At 39.0% G+C, this 27,081-nt stretch overlaps 1 protein-coding gene across 1 annotated transcript in view; it reads left to right on the forward strand.

Annotated features, from left to right (window-relative positions):
- PKD1L1 (polycystin 1 like 1, transient receptor potential channel interacting) overlaps positions 1 to 27,081 on the forward strand; it is a 140,429-nt gene that overhangs the window by 71,312 nt on the left and 42,036 nt on the right. The window contains exons 26-36 of the mRNA XM_081284283.1: positions 3,087 to 3,282; positions 4,057 to 4,113; positions 8,826 to 9,038; positions 11,042 to 11,284; positions 13,004 to 13,114; positions 13,228 to 13,385; positions 14,647 to 14,747; positions 19,551 to 19,743; positions 21,436 to 21,519; positions 24,368 to 24,575; positions 26,080 to 26,186. Coding sequence (XP_081140409.1) covers positions 3,087 to 3,282; positions 4,057 to 4,113; positions 8,826 to 9,038; positions 11,042 to 11,284; positions 13,004 to 13,114; positions 13,228 to 13,385; positions 14,647 to 14,747; positions 19,551 to 19,743; positions 21,436 to 21,519; positions 24,368 to 24,575; positions 26,080 to 26,186 — 1,671 coding nt within the window. The remainder of the gene's footprint in view (positions 1 to 3,086; positions 3,283 to 4,056; positions 4,114 to 8,825; positions 9,039 to 11,041; positions 11,285 to 13,003; positions 13,115 to 13,227; positions 13,386 to 14,646; positions 14,748 to 19,550; positions 19,744 to 21,435; positions 21,520 to 24,367; positions 24,576 to 26,079; positions 26,187 to 27,081) is intronic.

The following is a 27,081-nucleotide window of genomic DNA, read 5'->3' on the forward strand; positions in this document are numbered from 1 at the left end:
ACATATATAGTATATTCCAAAAAAAAAATCCTTTACTTGAGAAGAATGTGTATTCTGCTTTTGGGGGGTAAAATGTTCTGTGGATATCTGTTTGGCCTATTTCCTTCATGTTATTGTTTTACTCTTACAAAGCTTTATTGATTTTCTTCCTTGTTTTTCTACCCATTATTGACAGTATAATTTAATTTTTTTCCTTTCCCTATAGGTCTGTTGGTTTTTGCTTCATGTGTACAGCATCTGTTGTTAGGTCCCTATATATTTATATATTTTTTTAATCTTCCTAATATTTTATCATTGGGAAATGTTCTTTATCACTAATACTTGTTTTTGTCTTAATTTATTTTTAGTCTGATATAAATATACCTTTCTTTCTGATATAAATATAATGCCTTATAGTATCTGTTTGTATTTATGTCTTTTTCAACCTACATTTATCCTTTAGTTGGATCTTATTTTCGTAGCCAGCCTTTTATTCCCTATCTTTTGTCTGGATTGTGTGACACATTCACAGTTTTTGCTATTATTAGAATCATTGAATGTAGGATGTAGTATTTTACTTTTGTTTTCTACATGTCCCATGATGATTTTGTTCCTCTCTTCTTCCTTTATCACCTCCTTTTTTCTTAAAAGAATATTTTGTATTGTACCATTTTAACTCCCTTAATGATTTTTTTACAAATATTTGTTGTAGATGGACACAATACCTTTATTTTATTAATTAATTGTTATGTGGTGGGGCTGGGGATGTGGCTCAAGCGGTAGCGCGCTCGCCTGGCATGCGTGCGGCCCGGGTTCGATCCTCAGCACCACATACAAACAAAGATGTTGTGTCCGCCGAGAACTAAAAGAAATAAATATTAAAAAAATTCTCTCTCTCTCTCTCTCTCTCTCTCTCTCTCTCTCTCTCTCTCTCTCTCCCTCTCTCTTTAAAAAATTAAAAAAAAAAAATTGTTATGTGGTGCTGAGGATTGAACCCAGTGCCTCATACATGCTAAGCAAGCCATGTGCTCTACCACTAAGCCACAACCCCACCCCTCCCTTAATGATTTTTAAGTATATTTTTCAGATACTTGCTTAGTTGTTGCTCTAGAGCTTACAGTTTACATCTTAGCTTATTAGAAACTTCTACAAACTAATATTAAATTGCTTCCAGTTAGATATAGAAACTTACACCTATATAGCTCCATTTTCTCTTATTTTTGTGAAGTTATTATTATGTAAACAACTTATATTATGCTATAATACAATGTTATGATTATTCTTTTATATAATCTATTTTTAGAGAAACTAGAAAAGAAAAAAGGGTGCAATCTATTTTAATAAGTGTTTTTAAAGTATATTAATCTTCTTATTAGTTGTCTTCGAGTATCCCTGTAAGTTCAAGTTGCCATTTAGTGTCACTTCACTATTCAATATAGCTTCATCCCCACCCCCATTCTTAATGTTGTTATTGTTATATTACCTTTCTCTGGATTATGGGCCCAACAATAACATTTTATAGATATTATCTCATGCAATGGTTTTTAAAATAAGAATGAAAAAAATGTGATTTATGGATTTAATGATGTCCAGCATTTTCATGAGTCTGTTCATTTTTTTTCCTACTGTTTTATTTCTGTGGCTCATGGTCTTTATTGTTCTATCCTCAAATTTGTAAATTCTTTCTTTTCTCAAACCTACTTTTGAACCTTTCTAGTGAATTTTTCATTTTGATTATTGTATATGCAACTCTAAAATTTCCATTTAGTTCTTTCTATATCATAAATGTATTGTTTTATCTCTTTATTAATGTTCTCTGTTTAATTATTTATTGTTATGCCTTTCTTTAATTTTTTTTGGGGGGTGGGTACCAGGGATTGAACTCAGGGGCACTGGACCACTGAATCACATCCCCTGCCCTATTTTATATTTTATTTAGAGACAGGGTGTCACTGAGTTGCTTAGGGCTTTGCTAAATTGCTGAAGCAGGCTTTGGACTCATGATCCTCCTGCCTGGCTCTTTAATTTTTAAAATATGGTCTTCTTTAGTTCTTTGAACATATTTATAAAAGCTGCTTTGAAGTCTTTGCTAAGTCCAACATTCAGGTCTTCCCAAAGACAATTTCTATTGTTTGCTTATCTTTCATGTGTTTTGGCTATACTTTAAGTGTCTTTGGGTATCTCATGATTTTTCATTGAGAATTGGACATTTTAGATAAATATATCATGATCACTGTGGGTATTGACCCATTCCTTTTCTCTGGGCTTGTTTTTGTTTGTTTGGCTTGTTTATTGACTTAGCAAGACTACTACTCTGAAGTGTATTTCCCTCTTTGTGTAGCCCATGGTGTTTCTGCTCAGATTTATTTGTGTGTTTTTATCTTCAGTCTGGATTCCTACAGTCTTGGTCTCCATTAATTAGTCATTGCTCCATTGGTCAAATGTGTGCTTAAGCATACATGCTGAGTGTTCACACAACATTTTTTAATAAATTGGAATTTCTATTTTACACATTTGGAAACTGAGGCTCATTTATTCTGGTAAATGTTGCTCTGAAAGTGATACAACAAAGAAATTGCAGGGCAAGGGCTGGAACTGACCATTGACCTTGTACACTAGACTATTTTCAGGGCTTCGTGTTGTCTTTCCAAGTGCAAATAACTGAAATATACCATTTTTAAATAAATAAACTAATACCCTGTTGTTGAAATATGAAGTCATTAACTTGTAATTTTACCAGAAACCACAAGTACAGTATGCATATCCACTCCGTTGTGCATCTGAGCATTAATTACCAACTCTGAATTATTAGGATGCTATGAAACTTCATCCAGCTGTAGCCTCTGTGGTATCTCTGGACTACATTTCCTCACCTGTCATGATGTTTCCGTATCAGTACCTGTGTGACTTCTTGAGCCCTTTTCAGTTCTAAACAAAGGGTTTTATGGGAGTTTGACAGGATGTCTTGTCTCTGCACAGACCAATTCTCCTTTGTGTCATACTCTTTCTTTGGGAATCACCCAAGACTAAATTCCATTCCACCCTTAGTCGGCAAGATGAATAGTTTTACAGTGTGTCTGATCATGATAGTTCTGTGTTTTCTTCAGATATAATTCCAGTTTGAAAAACCTATCCACCCTCCAGCTGATGGGGAGTTACATGGAAATGAAGAACTATGTCACCATGATCACTGGGATCCTGAGTCGTTTGGTTAAGGAGAACAGAAATGCATCGTGTGGTCAATGGTCACAAATGCAGGATGCATTGATTTCTTCTGTATGCAAATTAGCTTTTGCAGATCAGGTATGGCCTAGAGCATGGTGAGGGCAGGGTCTGTAAACTTGTGTCAGGTAGTGGGTTCGTGGCTGTTTGACTCCCAGGAAGTAGTCCTACTGATGAAACACAAGCAAGAAAGGTGACCAGGTAGGCAGCCAGCTTGGCTCCCATACATGGGTTTGATCTCTCTTGCCTTCTGACATGTCTTATAAATGAACACTGCAAGTCAATCATCATAATAGATAATTCCTCTAGTGTAAGTTAAAATTCTGTAAATCCAATCTGATTTTATCTTGTTGACTGTAATATCCTTGATAGTCATTATTTTATGCAACTTCTTATGAAATGATGATATAATCAAAGGTTACCATCTTTGTTCACATTTCTGCACCTCTGTCTTATAATGGGCACTAGAGATCATTCACATCTACAAAAAAAAACTATCTTGTTTCATTGTAAGATTCTTCACTTGAACTACTGTTTTTCTTCCTTCATCATTCTCTCTGAACTTTTCTTAAAGTTTCAATTAGTTCTGTCCCTTAATTTCCTTCTCTTTCATGTCAGTTTCCTGATGAGATATGTGAGACTGGCCAGAGGCACATAGGAAAAGGCATGTTAGACTAAAAAGAAAATTCAAACCGGGGTCCTGGTCTTACTGGAGAAGGGCTGGCTCCAGGTCATCTCTTAGTTGAAAGCATAAATTCTGCTCTACTTTTACATAAGCAGGCTGGAACTGAACTAATATACTAATTTCTTTTTTCTTCTTTGTTCGTTTGTTGTTTACTTGATTTTGCTGTTCAGGAAGAAATAATTCATTCTGTTCTTATGTTGAGGAATCTTATAAGCTTCTCTAATAAGGTAAGTGCTATTTCTTTCCATGTTTTATTTTCCTGTTTTTTTTTTTTTTACATAATTACGAGGCCATGATCTTTTTTTTTTTTTTATTTTTAACGTTTTGGTACTGGAGATTGAACCCAGGGATGCTGTACTGCTCAGATACATCCCCAACTTTTATTTTTTTAGTTTGAGTGACCACAAACTTGCAATCCTCCTGCCTCAGCCTTCTGAGCCACTGATATTGCCAGCCTGTGCCATGTTGCCCCACCATTATCAATTCTTGAAAAATATTCTGTTTAGAGTTATATTTTGACACTTATATTAGAAACATGACTTTCTCCTAAGAATTCATGTGAATGGGATTGTGCATCTCCAATCATAGCTGAAGAATTTCTTTATTTCTATAGAAATTGGAAACCCAAAGTAGAAATGATTAAACATAAGAGCTATCGATGCTAGGAATCATTTGGTAAAAGAGACATTATTTATTATTAATGCATGTTTTGGATTTTCCTATCTCCCTGCATTCTTTTTTCTTCTTCTTCAAATCTCTGATGCTCTGCTGTGCCCCCTTCAACAGATGTTCTAACTCTGCCACACTTTAGAGAGCCCATGGGAGTTTCTCATTGCCACCAGTCTACAAGATGGGTGAAACCACACCCACCTCCCACACTCAGTCACCATAGCAATGATTCCCTACCTCCAGCAAGCATCCGTCCCTTGTTTTATGTTCAGAACCCCATTCAGGGCCACTTCATAGTGCCTTATTTCAGCCTGGGTGACAAATGCTTCTCATGGTCAAGCTGTGCCCAGCCTGAGTGCCTGCTGCTGGTGGTCCTGCCTCCCTCCCATTTTGCATTTTTGGGATTTTTCACCTTGGGTTAAGCTTTCCCTTTGTGGCTTTTTTCCATTTTTCCCTCTGCCAAATGATACCCAATGTGCTTAATAATCTCATTTTTTTTAAATCACTGTCTTCCATCTGGTCCCTCATTTCTAGGCACCTCTTTATAGCACAGCATTCAGAAAGTGAGTTCTGAGCTTGCTGTGGCCTATACTAGTTGTCCGTCCTGCATTTTTAAACTGTCAAATTTGCGCTTCCATCTTCTTATCAACACTGCTAGTGCTTTCATCAAAGTCACTGTGGATCCTCTCGCTACCAAGTTCACTGGACTCTTCTCCTCACCATCCTCTCCCTCAGAGGACATTCTGTGTGGGTCACTTATCTTGGTTTCATGACACATTTTCTTGATTGGCCACAATTGCCATCAGTCTGCAAGATGGGTGAAATCACACCCACCTCCCACACTCAGTCACCATAGCAATGATTCCCTACCTCCAGCAAGCATCCATCCCTCATTTTATGTTCAGAACATAGTAGGATGACCCTATCCCCTTCCCTACCCATCCATGTTGATGTGGTCAGTGTTCAGGGTTCTGGCTCATGACTACTAGACATCTCTGTCCACACCTTCTGTCTGGGTGCTCTCATCTAGTCCTTTAACCCTAGATGGAGATGATAATTACTCCACATATTATGTCTTCTACCCACACTCTCTCAAGTGCTCCAGTCCCATGCATATAACTACCCACCTCACATTTCCATGAAGGCAAACACTGTGCTCACGCCCAACATGACAAGGTGGAGCTCCCCTGATCCACTCCTCACCTCACCCTCCCCAGCTCTGGACAAGGTAGCACTATACACCTGAACTGCTGTGAAAACCCCAGTGTCACCTCAGTGTCCTCCCTTTTCCTCATCCAATAACTTACAATTGAGTCTTGGTAGTTCCCCTTCAAAAACATAGCCAGACTCTTCCTGCCTCTTCCATCTCTACGGCCCACCTCTCTAACCTAAGGTCAGAGCCTGTTTCCCCCAGGCTAAGCATCTCTCTCACTGTTCTCTCTGCCTCCTCTCTTGCCACCTTATAACGCATGTCATAGAGCAGCCAGAGGATCATTGTGCAAGCCTGACCCAGTTGATGCCACTCTCCTGCTGAACACTCTTCCATGTCTTCTCATAGCACGTTGGCTCCTCCTTACCTGTCACTTCTCCTCTCATGTTCTTTCTGTTCTCCCACGATCCGTGAGACTTGTTCTGGCTCAGAGTCAGTATGGTAATCCCTCTTACTGCCATGCCGACTCCTTTGTTCATCAAATAGCTGAAACCTTTCCTTTGACTTTCAGCTCAAATATAACTTCCTCAAGAGAATCATCTTTCACCTTCTCTTCTTGTTACTTGGGTTATCTCCTTCAGTATTTTTACAGTCAACATCCATCTCACTTCTTTATTACCCCTGTTTACTCACTGGAAAACTTCCATTGTAAACTCCACAATGGCAGGAACACAGGTGTGAAATGAATAAATAAATGAGTCATAGTAGGATGGCCCTATCCCCTTCCCTACCCCTCTTGCTCATCTCATCCTCCTCATCTTAAATTGCTCTACTACAAGCATCACCATTCTGGGAAGGAAGGCTGGGTTCCCTTGGCAAAGACCTTCCTCTCTTCTGACAGGCTGTCTTCCTAAGGCATATCTGGCCTATCTCCTATTTACTGTAAAATAGATGGTTCCTGGTCCTCTGAGGATAAAATTTAATCCTTCTGCATATCGTTTAAGGACTCTACCTAGTTTCAACTCACTTTGCACCTCATATTCAATATCTCCTGATGTAACCACCTTTCACCTTCATTCACTCTTGATTTTCCTAATGTCCCTGAAATAATAAGTTTTTTCTTAACACAGAAAATGTTATTTCCTATCCTGGGAAATTATTACTTTCTCTTGAAGGCTAGATTCAAATGCCATAATCTCCACGAAATCTTCAGAGCTCCAAAAGCAGGTTTCATTTTATTCTAGATAAATTTTGCACATGACTTTATTATAGCACTTTAACACTTGATTTGTAATATTTATTTATTCATTTATTTTGGTACATCTGTCTTCTGACTTGACTAAGCCTCCTAAGATACAAACTGAATTAGTTGAAGTAATGTCAGTTGCTATAACAAATAACCCTGACATCTCAGTAACAGAATACATAGAAGTTTATTCACTCACACATGTTCAGTGTTCCGTAGGTATTCAGTACAGATCATTCCCATGAGGACTCAGTGGCTCCAGCTCTTTTCCTCTTGTGCTCCAAATATCCCAATATTTCCCCAGTCAAGGAAGTAGAAAGTGGAGAAGGTCCACCATTTGTGGATAATGATGTCCTGGAAGTGGCATGCCTCATTCCATTCACATTCTTTTGGTGAGCAATGGTCACACAGCCTCACCTGAACTCCAGGGACCTGGGACATGGAATTACTGTCCAGCAATGACCCTGCACAGAGCTCACAAGGATGAATCTGGTAGAGATCAAACCACCTCTGCCACAGTCCCTCTCTCTTATGTCTCTGAACACTACAGTCTGTTGCAAGCAGTTTTGGGCTTTAAGTGATAAATAAAATTGAACATGATTGACATTTCTAAAGTAACTATTTCTGAAATTTTTGGTTTAAAAGTGGGAAGTGTGAAAGTGGGCATAATATGTTCTCTGAGGCATTTTTTGAATTTCTGATGAAAGATGATTTATATTTTAAGTCCTATTTTGATGGTAAGTAACCTTTTGGGTGGGGCCCTTATTAAGTAGTTTAAATATACTTCCAAACTAATTTTATTGTTGTTAGGAGAATTTGATTTTAAAAGGTATTTTTAAGCTGTATTTTAGTTAAATAAGTATGACTATAAAAAAATACAATGGTAATTTCACATCATTGCACACACATTTGTTTATCAACTTCTGGGAGCTGCTAAGGAACAAAAAAGAAAAGATATAGTCCTTATCTTTTAGGCATTAATGAATGAAATTAAACGTGGAAACATATACTTCAATAAATATGCTGAGTCCCATACATAGGATAACCACAGAGTTCTGCAGAAATAGGCAACGGTGAAGCTAACTCCAGTACACATTTAGAGTTGGTTTCAAAACATAAGTAGGAAAAACTCATAATTTTTTTAGATGTAAAAATGGCATTGTGAACCAGCTTTTAGAGAGTTCTTACCTATCAGCGAAACATGTTAAAAATTCATGGGTAAACATATGTGAGATTTACTTTTAAATATTTGTAAAAAAAAAACTGAGTAAGGAATAAAAGAAAAAATATTTCCAGTTGAAGGATAATTTTTGAAGGTGGGTGACAGGTGACTGTATGACTCTATTATTCATTCTCTCAACCTTTGTGTATATTTGAAAGTGGTCCATAGTCACAGTTCAGAAAGAGAGAAACAGAAAAGGAGGATTTTGCTGGGTAGCAAGAGGTTAAAGTATTGCAGATAGGAGGACTTATGTATTTCATAAGGTGCTAGGAGAAAGCCTTCATTATTTGGGATAAATTTAGCATGACTCAACATAGAACAAATGTGGGTGATAGGAAAAGAGAAGAGGTTGGGACCATTTTGTGAAAGGATTTGTGAGTGAATTTTAGGATTCAACCTAAGTAACATTTTAAAGCATAAAGGTCTGTTAAGAACAATCTGATTTCCTTAGTCATTTTATGTGTGGAAAAACTAAATGACAGAGAACAAACTGTTATTAAGGAAGCTGACCAGTAGAGATGAAATGTGAGCTTGATTTAGTTCTTCTGACCCCAAGTTCAATAACTTTAATTCTCGATAATAATGAAAGAGGCAGAAGCATATGTATCGTATGCTTGGAAAGATTTTATTTACATCTCTTCTTTCCACGAAGTTAAGCTTTTTGAGTGCAGTGCACATTCTCAAGTACATGCGGTCACTCCTTGCTCAAGGACAGCTCTTGGGAAGGTTTGTGGTTGACAGACAACTCAGGCTAGAACTTATTCTTCTCATCTCTGGAGTCTGGGAAGCCTCTGCACAGGAAAAATTTAGAAGTGAGAACTATCTACAAGAAGAAGGAATGAAGATTATCTCAGATGTATTACTGGTAAGTTAGATTTTTTTTTCCTCTACTCATCTGCTGTCATATATAACAAATTAGAATAAATTAAAAAAAGAAAGAATGCTAAGAGAAACATAATGGGTTGGTATGTTATTAGTAGAAGAATTTGATTATTTAGAAATTAAAAATGCAAATGTTTTAATTTAACAATAAAACATTTTATAATGTCAAAAACAAACAACAATAGAAACAGCTTCTGGGCTAAGAATGTAGCTTACTGGTAGGGTACCAAGAAACAACAACAGTGAAGCAGCTGTTCCCCTCTCCCAGATTTAACCTGCATTTGTAATTGCTTCTCACAATTGAAAGTAGAATCATTTTCTGAAGAACTGTGATTACAATTCTAGGTGGTAGATTGGTATTTGAAAATTTTTTTTTTAAAGGCGATGATTTCATTTTTTTAACCTTCATTTTATTTATTTATTTATTTGTGGTACTGAGGATCAAACCCATTGCCTCACAATGCTAGGCAAGCGCTCTACCTCTGAGCCACAACACCAGTCCAAATTTTTTATTTGAATTTTAAGAGTTTTATGGTACTTGTGTAATGTTCTCAATGTTTGATAATTTACATTTGGAATACTTGGAAAGATTTTGGACTTAGAAATATCATTCCTTGGGGTACCTTCAATTTTTTTGAGGAATGATATGAAGTAATGCAAACAATTATACACATTAACTTAAAAAGTAGCCCTGCTGATCGATAACTGCTTTAAAAAATTCCACAGTTCATTTCATTTATTTCTTCAGGAGCTTTGGAAAATTATAAAAGACAGTTTGTTTGATTATTTGTTTCATCTTATGAAATGGCCAGTGCTTTCAGGAAGGAGTGAGTTAGTGAATGGGGCTTTGGTCTCTCTTCTCCTACAATCTATCATCCCTATCACCCAGGTCTCCTTGTTTATGTAACTGGTAACTGCTGGAATTAAATAAATACTCTACTTGAATCTGCTAATAATTGTCATTACACATTAGCATGCTGTGTTACAGCTTTTTAACACTGTGACCAAAATACCTGGCAAGAACAACTTAAGGGAGGAAAAGTTTATTTGGGGCTCATGTTTCAGAGGTTTAGTCCCTGGCCATCTGACTCTATTGCTTTGGACCTGAGTGAGGCAGAACATCATGCGGAAGGTATGGCAAAGGAAAGCTGCTCAGCTCATAGCAGCAGAGAAGCAGAAAAAGAGTCAGGAACAAAATATACTCTGAGGTCATATCCCCAGTGGCCCATTTCCTCCAGCCTCATCCTACCTGCCTACAGTTTCCACCCAGTAACTCATTCAAATTATTAATCCAGTTGATGTATTAATCAACTGATATGATTACAGCTCTCATAATCCAATCTTCACTGGATTATTGCTATGTTGTATAACACATGAGCTCTTTGGGGAACACTTGTAGATCCAAACCACAACACATATTTAAAAATGGGTAATAAGTCCTAGGGCCCTATGGTCAGGTTAACTATCAAGTCTCCAAGTTTTAAAAATGATCATGTATAGCTGGGTGCAGTGGCACATGCCTGTAATCCCAGTAACTTGGGAGGCTGAGACAGTAAGATAGCAAGTTCAAACCTAACCTCAGCAACTTAGTGAAGCCCTAAGCAACTCAGTGAGACCCTCTCTCTAATAAAATATGAAAAAGATCTGGGATATGATTCAGTGGTTAAGCACCCCTGGATTCAATCCCTGGTACCAAAAAAAAAAAAATGAGCATGGTATTAAAACATTTTTGATGGGCTAGGATCCTCTAAGAGCATAGAAATCATTTAAAGAATGGATAAAAGTCACAAAAAGGGTTTGCTTAAACAAAAGAAATCAGTTTGTCTTTTATTATTTGCCATTTTAGTTCCTGAGCAAATATTTACTCAGGCAAATGAATCCAATCTTTAGACAGGTTATCCTGGAATGACTTTTCACCTCTCCCCTGGTCTGCATTCAGGTCAGTTTGCTTATTTGCATGCAAGTATGTGACTCTCTGTGTTTCAGGGCTGTCTTTCCTTGAGCCATCAGAATCATCTCATTGTGAATGCTGGGCAGATGGAGTTCCAGACCCTTCTTCATCACAACCTTCGGCAATCCATCCAGAACCTGGGCTCTGTCCAGGTGTACTTACCTGGTGACCTGACAGGGCACAGTTCTGCTCAAGAGGGAATGCAGAGCCTGTGCTACATAAGCCAGCTCATGTTCTTCAAGAAAAGCCCTTATCCAGAAGCAGGAGCACCTGGGAAGGTACAGGACAGTGGCAAACTGCCATTGTTAATGGTCATTTCAAATTTTCAGTGATGGCTTCCATAGTAAAGAGACTTGATTAGCACATTTGCACCTGTTTAGCTCCTAAAGCGGATACCTAAAACATGTTGTTGACTCTACTCCTCTTGGAAGAACAGTTTCTTGAGAAAAAATCTTAGGAAAATTGGACCCATTCAGAATTCCCTGTGAGGTTTTAAATCTATTGTCAGAGAATACGAGATTCCAGTAGGTTAGAACATGTAGTACAGTGATTATGAGTTGGACAGGTTTGCTGTTCCTAAAATCAAATGCACATTTCCACTAGAATGAAATCTGAGGAGGGGCTGCCCAGGGTCTATCAGAACTTTCTTTTCTTTTTCTCTCACCTGAGAGGCACGTCTAGCCTAAACCCAATTAGGATAGGGAAGTCAGGAGGATTGTTCCAGCCACCTGGAAATTTTGTGAATATTCACATCAACTTCTGCATTTAGAAACCCAGTGAGTTCTCCTGAAAGAGAGATAATGTTCACTGTGTTCTCTCTGTTCTCAGCCTCCTGACTCTGCTCCAATACTTCGCTCATTTGAGCATCCAGTGAAATCTAATGAATGAATGTACTAATTATGATGTGCATCTTATTTTCATTAAAAAATCCTTTTTTAAGCATTTGTTTCTTTTTTTAGGGAACTGTAAATAGCTAATCAGCATGTGAAAATAATTCATACTATCAAGAAATAAAGAAATAGCAATTAAAATGATATTTTAACTTACAAAAATGCAATTATCTAAAAATACTACTTGTGGAAATGTCATGGGAGAACTAAGATGTTGGTTGGTATAAGCTTTGTGAAAGTGCTAGGCACCAGGAGTTTCAAAATACCCAGACCCTGTTAACAGTTGTAGAAATTCACACCAAGGAAATGAGGAAAGATTTCAAAGCAAGATGTTTTTTGTTTGTTTGTTTATTCAAAACATCATTTATGATTACCCAAAAAGACAGGTACCTAACTGTTCACTGGTCATTTAAGTGAAGTGTAATTTATATATAACGAATTAAAATTATGTCCATAAGGGAATTTTATGAACTTTAGATTTTATGCAAAAAATATGGAAGACTGAATTTCTTTTTTCTGCCCAGTGCGTACTCCATGCATGGAAAAGCTTTGAAATGCATCACCCCCAAAGTTACTTTCTCTGAGCAATGGGCAATCTGTTCTTCACTCTTTTTTAAATCCCTCTGTGCCTTCCTGATTATCTCTTTTTTTTTTAAAGAGAGAGTGAGAGAGGGAGAGAGAGAGAGAGAATTTTTAATATTTATTTTTTAGTTATCGGTGGACACAACATTGTTGTTTGTATGTGGTGCTAAGGATCGAACCCGGGCCGCACGCACCCCAGGCGAGCGCACTACCACTTGAGCCACATCCCCAGCCCCCTGATTATCTCTAATAAGCAGATATGCCTTTTTGTATGAATGCTTCAAAAATTAAAAATACTTTAAAACAAATAATTTTAATAAGGGTAACATAAATGAAGCATTAAGCTCATCCCCAATCCTGCCATTCTAACTAGTAAAACTAGTTTGGGTTTCTATATGATTCTCTAATATCTGGCACATAATTTTGCAGTACTGTGATGGTACCATCACTATACCTTGGTTTCCTTCTTTTCTTGTTTGAGTCAACTCTGGGCTTTGTTTTATGAGATGGTCTTTGCTTCCTAAGGTTGGCGAAGTCGTGGGGCTCACCCTCTACAGCTGTTCCAGCAGGAGACCCATCCACAGAGGACGGCTGAACACACCTGTAACTGTGGAGTTTGGGGAGGAAGACAGTCCAGTAAGGAGAGCCTTGCCCCATGCCTGCTTCAGTTAGACTGTGCGGGCTGGTTTTTCATGCACTCACTTTTCCACATACAACTTTCGTTTAATCTGTTTTTTTCTCAATGACAGGATAATAAGAGAAATAAAACAAAGTTTATATTGCTTCGGGAAAAGATGAATTTCCATAAGTTCACTGGGATATCCCAAAAACCCCAGGAGTCTCTACAGATACGAATCGAGTTTTCTAAGCCCAATACCAGAGCGTTTCCTATCATGCTGCTAGTAAGGTGTGTTGAGGGTGACTGCAACAGTGCCCATGAGATCATGGCAGGACACACTGACCTTAAGAATGTTTTGTGAAAGCTAATTAAAATGTTTTCAAAGCAATGAAGAGGCTCATTGTCTAAAGAAATATTTTACTATTTAGACAATAAGCTTCCATATGTTATTTTCCAGGTTACATTCCTGCCTACTAATTGGCGTGAGAGGAGATATGGGCCAGAATTCTACATTCAATTCTTTGTTGTCTTCCTTCCTTCCTTCCTTCCTTCCTTCCTTCCTTCCTTCCTTCCTTCCTTCCTTCCTTCCTTCCTCTTTTCTTCTCTTCCTTTCTTCTTCCTGCTCTTCTTCTTCCTCTTCTTCCTTGTCCCCTTCTCCTCCTCCTCCTCCTCCTCCTTCCTTTCTCTCAATAAGGAGAAAATGTTCTCAAATATATATAGATATATCTAAGGAGATTTCATAGATTATCTTTCTCAGTAATATTTAGTCTGTGAAATTGGATGGCCATTTTAATCACTAAATTGCATAAGAAGGATAAATAAATGAACATTAAAAGATTCTTTGGAATCTTACTTTGAAATTGCTAATGGAAGCCTTGAGTTTGTGGGGTGATGCTATTCCACTGCACCTGTTTGATTGAGAGAGTAGCTTGAATGAACCAAAGGGGACTCTCAAGCAAGGGCTGTCTCTTAGGTAGACACTGCCTGCTAGCCCTGGCACAGTGCCATCCTGCCCACTGGCTTAACCCTCATTCTGCCAAATGAGCTAAGCCATCAAATGTCTGAAATTGTCTATTTCCTCAAAGAGTTCAGGTTTTAACTTACTTCTTCAACACATAGAAGTAAATTTTCAGTTACTAGAAAATTCTTAGTCTGACCACTTTGTGCTTATTATCTTTTATCTGCCAGTTTCCAGCTCTGCAAACAGGTGCAGTGGAGCATTAAGACAGCTGTGTATGTGCTGCAGGGCCCTCCTAACATGGAGCCAGCACAGTATGTTTTATTCCTATATACTGTGCTGGTTATTCTTGTTTTTCTCTTTTACTGAAGTTTTAGGGGTTTTGTGTCCTATTTTTTTTTTTAATGAAATGAAGGATGAAAGTGTCATCCATTTATTAAAAGGTCAACTGGTGCCATGGGATTAGCACATCAGATCGTTTTAGCCCATGCTACTTCTTGTGGCAAGAAGGTTGTTTTTCACAAATTATGTGACTAAAGAGTTGAAAGAGGAAAAAAAACTAAACTTCACTACTTCATTTCTATTTTCTAGCCTCTCCAAGAAACCTACTCTCTCTGATTTTCTTGTGAAACGAATCTACTCCTGGGATGAGCAAATTGTCCAAATTTACATACCTGCTGTTCCACAGAAAGGTCAGTGGACAAGATGCTTTTTAATTTTCAATTCTCTTCAGGTGATGAAAACACCAGCTACAACCTGAGTTTGCAGAGCAGTGTTTTTCTTTCTCATGACATAACCATCCTCATGACACAACCATCCAAGTCATCTCTTTGCCTGCTAATAAACAAACAATTTCTCAATACTCTTGTGAAAACTATACCATAACCAAGTACAGTCCTTGTCACCCAGTGGTGTGGGGGACACATGCATTGTTCACAGGACCCTGCCCACCTTTCCACCTTTCCCTGCCTCAAGCTATGACCCCTCATTCTTCTCAGGGTCCTGGGTTTGTTCCACTGGTAGCTGTCTGCAGTTCCTTCCATTTTCTTTCCTTGGACTCCCCTCTGTGGAGCTGCTTTGACCCTAGATGTTCATTATCCTCCTTTGTCCAAATGCCTTGACTTTGCTTTCTAGCCTGCTGCCCCTTGCGTCCCAGCTAGACATCAGGGACCATGACTTCAGAGGTAAGACTTCTCCGTATGTCACATAAAAGCAGAGAGCAGGCCCTCTCTGATGATCCTTGCAGAATATTGACCTTGGGGCTCACCCCTTCACAGCAGTCTGACCTAGTTGCTCAGAATCCTGAGCTCCAGTGTCTTCCCCTGAAGATCAAGAAACTGGAGCTCTGTGTGCTTAAGAGGACCACACAGGACTAATAGCCACATACTCTATACCCATGTCCAGCATGACATGTGGACCTTGAAGGAGAAGTTGGTTTCTGCCTCTCAGGTGAATGGGTGAATCCTTTCATCTCTAAATTTTTCTATACTGAGATATAGTTACTTTCCTCTGAGACCAAGTCACTTCACTTCTCTTTTGAAATGAATCCAACTGTATTGCTTATCAAATTCAAATTAAATAAGCCAAACTCAGAAAGTCAAAGGTTGAAAGTTTTCTCTTAGATGCAGAAGCTAGAGAGAAGTCAGGAATTAAAGAGAGAGAGGTGGTCCCATGAAAATGGAAGGGAGAACAGTGGAAGAGAGGGAGGGGATCCAGGAGGAGGGAGAAGGGAATAAGGATGGGAAAAGGAAGACACTTCAGGATGAAATTTTTTAAATTGTGCAATGTGCATGCATGAATATATCACAATGAATGCCACTTTTATGCACCAATTTAAAAAATAAATAAATAGAAGGAAGACCAATAAAGTAGAGTAAGGAAAGCAGTGGAGGGGGAAAAGAAGTACTGGAAATTGAAAGAAAGCAAATAATGACACACACATGTTTGAATATGTCAAAATGAACACCACTGCTATGTGTAACTATAAAGTATGGATAAAAACTTTTAAACTCTGAATTTTTAAACTTCATGGCAATTTTTAAAATTTTACATTTCACATTTCTTTTCTACAATAATTTTTTGTAAGAAAATTTCAAACTGAGAAAAGTTTTAAAAAGTAAAACAAACACCTATATTATTCCATCTGAATTTACCACCCAGCTCACATTTTGCTACACAGAATTTATCCTGGTGTAAGACTGAATGTGCATGAATGTGTGGGGGGTGTGCATGCTTGTGTGCTTTTGGGTGAGCTCTTAGGTGGAGGGGGAGGAGGAGGATCCAGTGGAAAGAAAGTTTCAGACTCATGACATTTCCACTTTTAAATACTTTGATAGACATCTCATTAAAAAGGGGGGCTCTCCTACTGAACTCAGTACCATTATAACCCCAAACAATCAACATTAACTTAATATCTACCCTGTAGCCCCTAGTTAAAATTTTGAAATTTCCCCCAATGTCTTTAAACCTTTATATTTCTTATTCAGAATTAAGTCAGACTTCATGAGTGCATTTCATTGCCATGTTTTCATAGTCCCTTTAAAATCTAGAACACTTCTCCCTTTCTTTAAAAATAACAATGACTTTTTAAATTATTCTAGGTCAGTCATTTCTTTTGGTGTCTCACATTCTAAAGTTGTTTGATATTTTATGACTAAATTCAGTTTGTAGGCGTTTGGCACATACTCAACAGGTGATGCCCAGCATGGTAGTTAGCTTGAGGAGAGCCCCTCCAGTCTAACAGGCCACTTTTCCCTGCGTAATCACTGTGAGGTGAAGCTCCTGAGCCAGCTGCGTGTTCTCTTGCCTGCAGCCTCTCACCTCCATGGTTTTAAGTTAGCACTGGTATTATACAGTGGTCCACAGAATGATGACTTTCTAGCTCCACCATAAATCAGGTGGCATTCTTCAGTAAAGGAGCACTTCTCTCTCCCTTACCCTTGCTCTTTTGTCTCTTGGTGCATAGAGTGTCTCAAAAATATAATGTGTTCAGTTCATTTCCATCATTTTTCTTTCTGATACTCCACTTGGTCAAAGAGAGTTCTTTCATGATGCTTCTTGAATTTTTTTGACAGGGTAAACCTTTGAGTGCTTGCTTGCTTCCTGAGGTGCAGGATGCCCTGCCTTGACATGCACTTGACCTGACCTTCCTTGGAATCAGCTCTTTATCATGGGGACATTTAGAATTCCAGACTTGGGCACCAAATGTGCTCATTACTATTGGGGTGTCATTGATTTAGTTAGTAACTGTGTGTGTGTGTGTGTGTGTGTGTGTGTGAGAGAGAGAGAGAGAGAGAGAGAGAGAGAGAGAGAGAGAGAGAGAGATGAGTTCATGCTAATGTCTTCACTTCAAATCCAACACCCTGAGTTCCTTCTTACTTTCTCCCATTGCACCTTTGTATCTCCATTTTCAAAGATATCTCTAGTATTGCCCAAAAAGCACACAGTCAAAATTATTCAAATTAATTATTTTTTCTATGTAGAGTTTTGACATCAAAATTATGTAAGATTAAGTTCACTTTTTTCTTCATGTATTTAATAGTAGAGTTTAATTTATTCATATATTTTTATTTTTTTAATATGTGAGATATTTACATCATTCACTTGTCTAAACCATACTTGGAGCTAAATCCTGCTTCCAAAAATATCACCCACTCTGCTTATTCTGAAGTGTCCCTTATGTTTGAATTAGTTCATCTTTTTTTTTTTTTCCCAGTGTTTCAGTTTAGAGACTGAAACTCTCTCATATTTTGCTTTCTTGGTTAAATTAGATATTTAGAAGTCACTACATCAATCAGTTTTTTTCAGTCTTCTGTGTGTGTACATAAGAGGTTTGTGCATATACTATATTGTATCTGGGGGAGGGTTGTATCTTCAAGTTAATTCCTAGGTATGTTTTTTCTGGGTCAAAAAGAAAATTCATTTATGCCAAATTGCCCTCGCTGCAATGATTGAAAATACCTGCTTTTCCACAGCTTTGTCAAGAGAAGATATTTTTGATCTATTGAATTTTATCAGATAAGTGAAAATGATAGTTTTAATATGAATTTTAGATAAACTGAGCATTTTTCATGTGTTTAAAGGCAATCACCAACTTTTTCATGTAAACTTTCATATATACCTACTTTTCTGTTGAGCTTGCTTTTTCTTGTTTTTAAGAGCTCTTTCTACGTTAGGATGATTTGTGATGTTCCAAGTCCCTCCTGAGATCCTGAACAAACCAGTCATCTCATCTTAGTGGGGATGGAGAGAGTTCAGTGTCTTCAGTTGCCATTCAAACCACTTTCTATTTCTTCAAGGCTGTCAGCCAACCTGTCAAACATCAGCATGTCGGAGTCTGCATCCTTTTCTGTAATATAGATTGCATATATTTTCTTACAGCTCACCATTGATTTATTTTACTTTGTTTTGGGAAAAAAATTGATAGTGAAATTTACCAGCATTTTCTAACATAAGTCTTAAATTTTGAACTATTGTTAGAAATTAATTTCTTATATTCAGATTCTAGAAGAAATCATTCATGTGCTATTTTAGTGTTTGTACAGTTTTTTTTCCATTTGTACCTCTGATCAGTTGTTGCTTATTATTGTGAGTGGGACGAGGAATGGACCTAATTCCATATTTATACAAATAGTTCATATCTAATGAATGATGACTAGGTTTCTACCTGGTCATCATGCCCACCCCTTCCCGTGGTGACTGCCCTGGTATTTGTTAAAAAGTATTAGGAGAAAATTTTAAATAAGTGAAAGATTAAAATGCTTTTGCTTTTAAACATAAAAATTATCTAAAAATGATAGCTTAAAACCAAATGGGTCACTGAGTGCAGTGGTGCACACTTGTAATCCTAGTGGCTTAGGAGGCTGAGGCACAAGGATGGCAAGTTCAAGGCCAGCATAGCAACTTAGCAAGGCACCAAGCAACTTAGTAAGTCCCTGTCTCAAAATTAAAAAAAAAAAAAAAAAAAAAAAAAAAAGTTTAAAAGGGCTGGGGATGTTGCTCAGTGGTTAAGTGCCCCTGGGTTCAATCTCCTGTACCCAAAAAACAAACAAACACACACCCAAAACACCACACGAATCACTGTACTGCCCTTAAACAAGAAGGATGCAGACTCTGATATGCTGATGTTTGACAGGTTGGCTGACAGTCTAGGGAGAAATAGAAAGTGGCTTGAATGACAACTGAAGACTGAACTCTTTCCATCCCCACTAAAATGAAGTGACTGATTTGTTCAGGGTCTCAGGAAGGACTTGGAACATCACAAGCCCTAGAAATACTGTTTTACTTCCTAGCACTTTGCCATAGTCAAATGAAAGTTTGGGTGGGTGTAATTCACCATTTAAATGCTCTGGAAACAAAAAAGGCCAGAATTTAATGTCCCCTTTCAATCTCTGCCCATCTCTTTCTACTTTCCCCACCTGCCAGCTACTCTGGAATGGAGTATGCCTTTTGCAAACTTCAGACTGTACTTTCTGTTTGCCTTTTCTCTTGTGTAGGTGCCAATGTGGGATATTTATCCTTGTTAGACGCTGACTATGACAGAAGACCTCCAAACAAATACTTTGCTAAGGCAGTGAACTACACAGTACATTTCCAGTGGGTCCAATGCCTGTTTTGGGATAAGAGAGAGTGGAAATCTGAAAGTTTCTCTCCACAACCAGGAACTTCTCCAGAAAAAGTTAATTGCAGGTATGAGCATACTTTGGGAAAGAGTCTGGTAATTTTAGCAAGTGACTACATTGCCTTCTTCATTTGGTCTGGGCCCTGGAACCTCTTCTAAATCATGTCCTCCAATGAATAGCTGGAAAATTCTTGGATGACACAACTCTAACAGGATGAGCCTTTTATACCCATTCTCATGTCAGTCTTGATTCTCCCATGCTGCCCTGTGGGAGGGGACTGGTTTCTACCTGGTCATCATGCCCACCCCTCCCCGTGGTGACTGCAGTGCAGTAGCTATTTATTGAGCTTCTTTCTACTCAGAAATGAGTCAACAGAGAAGTAGCACAGGGGTCCAGTTTTATTATCATGGAAATGCTGGCACCCCTTGGGTGTGCAGTTTGAAGTCAGACAGGGTCCTCTGCTCTCACTGCCCCTCTGTACCTCCTCTTCCTGTGCAGAGGAGTCCTCACCCCACACCCCCAGGCCTGGCTCAAGGATGAACATCATGAGACTCTGCACAGACATGAGCTCCCTTCTCAGGAATTTCTGGGTATCTGAATCATGTTACTAAATTGGAAATTCTTTATTTTCTAGTCACAAAATTTACAATTGTATGAGAGGCTTAGTCCTTTCATTTTGGTTGTCCTTACCCTCTTGTTAAGGTAGAGATCAACAATAATTTAGGCATATTTAGAAGTAGAAATAGTCGTTTCCTCCTTAGGAAAAATTAAACCATAAGAAATTGTATATTATGGTTGCCAGTTAGGAGGCAAATATGTCCTGATTGGAGCATCTCGATGACATTCATCTTTGTTTTTGACTTTATTGTGCTGCACCCTTTTGTGGTTGTGCAATTTGAATTTCCAGGTAACGGCCCAATATTCCACTTTTATATTTAATTATAAATTAATGCCATCATTCATTCTCTATTACATACCAATCCCTGCTAGGTATTTTTACAGAAATGAGTAACACATGGAAATTGCTCACAAGATAGTGAAGATGAGATAGGTTTTGTTTTTAAAGATAATATACCACAGTGAGCTTCATTTTTATGTATATCTGTAATACACTAATTTTTTTGAAAAAGCTATATATAAATATAAGACTGATAGAATAGAAGAAAGGGAACCAAAAAAGGAAGAAGAAGAAGGAAGGAAATACTGGGGACTAAATTAGAGCAAATTAAATTCCATGTTTGTATAATTATGTCAAAATGAACCCCGATATTATATATAACTATAACACACTAATAAAAAGTTGTTGTTGTTGTGTTTTTAAGAAGATAGTACTCATGGTGGTGGTCATGGTAGGAGCTGCAAATGATAGGGCCTTTCCAATGCCGAGAACAGGTGCTCAGACAAAGGTTCACAGCATGTGCTGAGTTGCCGAGAGCAGCCCACAGAAGGGCTTAAACTGAGAGTCTCATGGGGAAGCTGGGCTGAGGCAGGTCCTTCCGTGGAGTCTGCAACACATTCAGGACAGTCTCCACAGGCACTGTATCCAGTTCCCGGATGTGAGGATGTCTGGTACTTCAGAGGAGTCTTGGTCCAAAAAATAATTTCAAACTTAGGTTGGGATGCACACTGTGAACTGGGCACACATGGTAGCAGTATGATTAGGACCTGTTTTCTTTTTCACTCTGGTTAGCTTACCACTACCCTGTGAACAGCTGCTCCTATTACACATTTGGTATCATAATGTGCATTTTCCTCCTAGCTATGACCGCCTCGCAGTGTTCTCTGTCCTGAGAAGAAAGCTGAAGGCCGGTTTTGAAGTGAGTGACATATCCAGTTTACAGCAGTAAGTTCCATCTTCTAAATTAAGATTTCATTCTGTTGTTGCCACTGCCCACTCAGCATGCTCATGTATAATTAAGCAGATGCTTGAAATCTGCTTTTTTTAAAAAAATTATTTATTTATTTTTGCATTACAATTCTTAATACACTATTATACCTAATTTATCTTATCTCTGATTATATATAAGGTATGTTGACACCAAATTCACATCTTCATACATGTATTTTGTATAATTATGAGGGTCTTATTTTGTTTTTTGGATTATGAATATTAGGAGATAATTGTCTTTAAATAATATATCCAACTATCTGTCTGAGCTTTTTTGCTGCTGTGACTAAAAGATCGGATCAGAATGACTTTAGGGAAAAGTTTATTTGGGGACTCGCAGTTTCAGAGGTCTCAGTCCATAGATAGCTGGCTGCATTCCTCTGGGTTCCAGGCAAAGCAGGACATCATGGTGAAAGAGTGTGGCAGAGGGAAGTGGCTCATGTGATAATCAGAAAGCAGAGAGAGAGAGAGAGACACTCCACTTGCCAGATACAAAATACATACCCCAAAGCCACACCCCCAGTGTTCTACCTACTCCAGCCTCACCCCACCTGTCTTCAGTTACCACTCAATGCCACCAGGTGATTAATTCACTGATTGGGTTAAGGCTATCCTAACTCAATCCTTTCTCTGCTAAACCTTCTTGCGTTGTCTCACATATGAGCTTTTGGCAGACACCTCACATCCAAACCATAACACTGTCTATACTTACATTCACTGACAAGAGATTTATAAACACAAGAGAGTCAACATAATTTTTTTTAATTGTTAGGTTTAGATTTAGCTCAATGTAAATTTGGCTAATTATAATTGATTATTTTATCTATTGTATTGTCACCTCTAGATTTGTCTGACCTGGTTTATACTTATAGTCACAGCCTAGTTGTTAATAGCTCTCTTTGTCTCTGAGATGTGTCCATTTTAAACAGTAAGTTTAAAATTCACCCTATTTTAATAGCCACTGTTTCATATGAAACAACTTATATTTAGAGTCTGAAACAGAGGCACATCAAGGGCAAGCTTCTGTAGGCAGCAACCTTCTCTGTCGAATTTGTCAGGCTGACCCATGTTTAATACAGAGCTTGCCCCTAGTAGGTGTTCAGTAAACATTTGCTGAGTGAATATTAAGGACAGATCTGTACTTCCTTGGGTGTTGAGTTTTTGAATTTTCCTACCTTGATATTCTTATAATAGGAAACTCTGTCTTTATTAGTTAATCAACCATAGTATTTCCTAGACTAGTTGGTGAATAAGAGAATTTGTAAATAAGACATTAATTACTAATGTAATTCTTGCTGACCTCAGAGAAGGTCTCCAGTCATCCAGTGATCAGGGCTCCAAGTGCAGCAGCCTCACTCCTGGTTTCCGCAGCACTGATACCATTGGGGAGGGGGCTGTAAACAAAGAGGTTTGGGGAAAGCTCAGGGGAAGTCCAGATAGAAGACAATACCTGAAGTCACACAGAGGCAGTAACACCAGGGACATCTGGCCAGAATCCAGGAGGTTCCAAGCCACAGCTCAGGTGTAGTAAGGACAAACTAGAGCCAGGTGGTTGTGAGCTGATGGGGTGTGGCTTAGAACAAGTTTGTCCTGGTCTTGCTGGGAAAGAAGGAAGAAGAGTGCCAGGCAAGACCAGGAGCACAGCCCGATCCTAGATACAGTCAAAGAGCAGTGAGGCAGGAGACATAGCACTGAGTCCCCAAGCAGTATGGACTCCAGGCCCTACCCTCTGAAATCTTATCAAAGATCCATAAGGCTGAGCCCAGCCAGAATACCTTATTAGGTTAAGAGCCCAACACAGGGGACTCTATATGGATACCATTCTGTGGGTCTACAGGGGCTAGAGGATCTCTCTTCCCAAGCCAGGATTGGTGCCCGGTGAGTGTGACCTACAGGTGGGGAGCAAGCAGTGCCACCCACAGACAGGTACAGGTGGGATGTAGATGAGTCTACCTGTTTGGGTCGCTGCATCTGAAAGACCTGACCAGAACAATTGTAGAGGAGGAAAGGTTTATTTGAGAGCTCACAGTTTCAGAGGTCTCAGTCCATAGACAGCCGGCTCCATTCCCTGGGGCTTGAAGTGAGGCAGAACATCATGGTGGGAGAGTAGGGCAAAGGGAAGTTGCTCACATGGTGATCAGTAAGCATAGAGGAAAAGTCTACTCTTCAGATTCAAATATATACCCCATAGCCATGCCCCCAATGGACCACTTCCTCCAGCTACACCCCACCTGCATCCTGTCACCATCCAGTTAATACCATCTGGAATAAATTCACTGATTAGGTTAAGGCTAGAATCCAATAATTTCTCCTCCAAACCTTTTGCATTGTTTCACATGTGAGCTTTTGCAGACATCACATCTAAACCATAACACTACCTGAAACACCTCCAACATCTCCTAGCCGTGCCCTGGAGGCAGAAGAGGGAAGGGGGAAGAATGTTGCATCTGCATGTTTGAAGTACACATCTGCATGCCTTAATCTTCATAATAGCATGAGATTGGCATTTTTCTCATTTCCCGACAAAAGTTCCTCAGGCCCAGCGGGTGCAGCTTCCCACCTCAAAGGCAGGTTCAGCACAGGCCTCCTTGTTCTGGAGTTCATGCCATAGTAGCCCTGTCTTCAGAAGCTCCTTGCACTGGGGCTCCAGGACATGTTTGAAAACAACCTGCAGACCATCGTGTGGGGTGTGTGTGTGTGTGTGTGTGTGTGTGTGTGTGTGTGAGAGAGAGATATCAGTTTTCTAAGTGTCTATTTCCATGTGTAATTCTCATTATATCTTTTCCTTTTTTTTTACTCACAGTCACCCACAAAACCTACTTCCCAGTATTTTTATTGTGATTTTTATGATTCTTTATGGATTTTTGGTTACTAAAAGCAGATGTATAGATAATCATGAAAAAAAGAAAATGGGATACATTTTTCCGCAAGAATATACTCCACCTGGCCACAAGTTGTATGCTGTTGTCATTGACACTGGCTTCCGGGCACCAGCTCGATTTACCTCAAAGGTAACATAAGGCCCTGGGGATACCTCGGTGGAGTCTAAGTGTGTAGCCTTCAATGCACAAGAAGTGATGATTTGATGATTTAACTGAACTGTCAATCACCTGTCACCACCAGCCCCATCCAATTCCCTCTGCCCTCCTGCAACCTGTACATGTGTAAGAGCAGAAGGTGGGACCCCCCCACACACCTTCTCCCAGCTCAAATCCCTTCCCCTCTTTCTGCCTTTACCATGGAAAACAGATCAAAGAGATTGGTTCTGTCTCTGGATTAGTCTCTGAGACTTTGAGAGATGAATCAGTTCTTCTGAGTTGACAGGAATCTATTACCCACCACCCAGATATAGATCTAGGGAGAAAGGAATAAGAATTGATCAGACAAACCTTGGAGATAGGTGGGGACACAGCTGGATTGGAAGCTTGGGATTAAAAAGAGTCTTCCCAAGCAGATGGAGGATGATATAGAAGGGTGGGGAGTGAGAGGAAATGGTAGGAGGCTGAAGGAAGTGATGCAGCATAGGGGAGCATCCATGCCAAGTAGGTGGTGAGAGCAAGGTCTGAGAGATGAACACCAGAGCCATGAGCAGAACCACAAGTCACAAAGACAAGAAGGGAGGTTCCATCTGCATTCAAAATTCACTCCCATTTCCTGAGGGAACTATGGCTGCTTTATGGAAACCTGTAGGACTGAGGGCATTGAGAAGAAAATGGGTCAATGAATGTTAGAAAAGAGATGTGTGTGATGGGGACGCCATGGTATAGCTAGGCACGAACTCTAACATGATCTCCACTCACTGCAAGCCCTAGCCTATCAACTATACATTTATAGTAATTCATAAACAGTGAACATCACATAGAAGGAAATTCTCTTAACTAAATTCTCTTAACTAGGACTACTTACAGCAGTCCTAGTATCTTTGAATTTAAAAAAATATATATCTTTCTTAAGTGAAAGATTGATAAACACAGTACTCATTCCTGGGTAGCAATACACCAGTGAGGAACAACAAGCCCAGCCCCACTGGAAACAGGCCTCCCCAGGGTGCACCTGCAGAGGTGGAAGCCCCTGCCACCTGACCCTGGTGCCACTCCAGGGCCTAGCAGGCCTCCCCCAGTGTTCCTGCCAAGCCAAAGGGAGGAAGATGCTGCCCCCACCATGTGTTCTCTAACCCTGATAAAGATAAATGCCCCAGTAAATCCCAGGTGGGAACTAACATTTCTAGATCAAGGATGTGAAAAACCATCCAGCCACCCCAGGCTCCATTTCCAGGGTCCAATTCCAGGCCCTAATCCCCGTCCTCCAATCCTCCCTAGTCTAGGAGGACTGTGCAGGCCATGCGGGCACCCCTTTCTCCCCTCAGCTCCATGCTTGGGCCTGTAGCTGTCCCACAGCTTGTCAGGTGGTTTCCAGAAGGATGGAAAGTAGGGAAGATCAGGGAAGCCCTACCCCAAGGGTGCTGGCATCTTCTATGAAACATCTGGAGCTCTCACCCTGTGTCTGTGTTTTAAGGTTTTCATTGTTTTATGTGGTGAAAATGGACTTTCAGAAACCAAAGAGCTCTGCAGTCCTGAGAAGACCCTGTTTGAAAGGAATTCCAGACACACGTTTATCCTGAGGTATTTGGAGATATTTCAACCACACAATTTGGAAAAGATAGGCCAATCAGAATCAGAGTGTTCTCATCATAAGCCCAAAAAAGTAGCATAGAGAACACTGGACATCAGTGTACATAAAATTTTATGAAGTATTTTTATAGTTTATTATTTGGAGTAGACTAAAGGTAGGTTATATGAGGGGGGAAAGGAGGGAAGGAGAAAGAGAAAGAAGGAAATCAACTAATTTTGCATGCTAAAATCACAATCACAATTCTAGGCCACTAAACCTACCTAAATTAATTAGTATCATTCCAAACCTGGAAGAGTAAGGACACGTGGTCTTGCAAAGTTGGTGGTGTTGGAAGAGGCAGGATCATTTATCAAGATAGAAGGCCAGCTCCTACTACTTTTAGAAATGTGAAAGTACTGAACTAAATTATGTGTTCTACTGGAAAATTTTATTAATAGTATTTTTCCATTTGGAGTAGTTCTTTATTAAGAGAAAAAAAGTTAACTTCTGACTAATTCACTCCAGGCAAAAATACATTAATGAGATTTGCATGACTTGGATTTAGGAAAACTATAGTCACCAATCCCCCTTGTTCTCAGGGTATATATATATTCCAGGACCCAGATAGATTCCAGAAACAGCAAATAATACCAACCCTGCATACCTCTGTTTGTTCCTATATATACATACCTAGGATAAAATCACAATAACAATTCTAGGCCACTAAACCTGCCTAAATTAATTAGTATCATTCCAAACCTGGAAGAATAAGAACATGTAAGAGTAAGGACATGAGTGAGTATAAGAGTAAGAAGTAAATGACTTCTTATAGTCATTTATTTAAACTTTTCTTAGCAAAAGAGTAAAGATAACTAATAATAAAGTAGAATAATTATAATATACTAT

This window comes from Spermophilus citellus (genome assembly GCF_964194105.1).
Source record: "Spermophilus citellus genome assembly, chromosome: 3".
Lineage (NCBI taxonomy): Eukaryota > Metazoa > Chordata > Mammalia > Rodentia > Sciuridae > Spermophilus > Spermophilus citellus.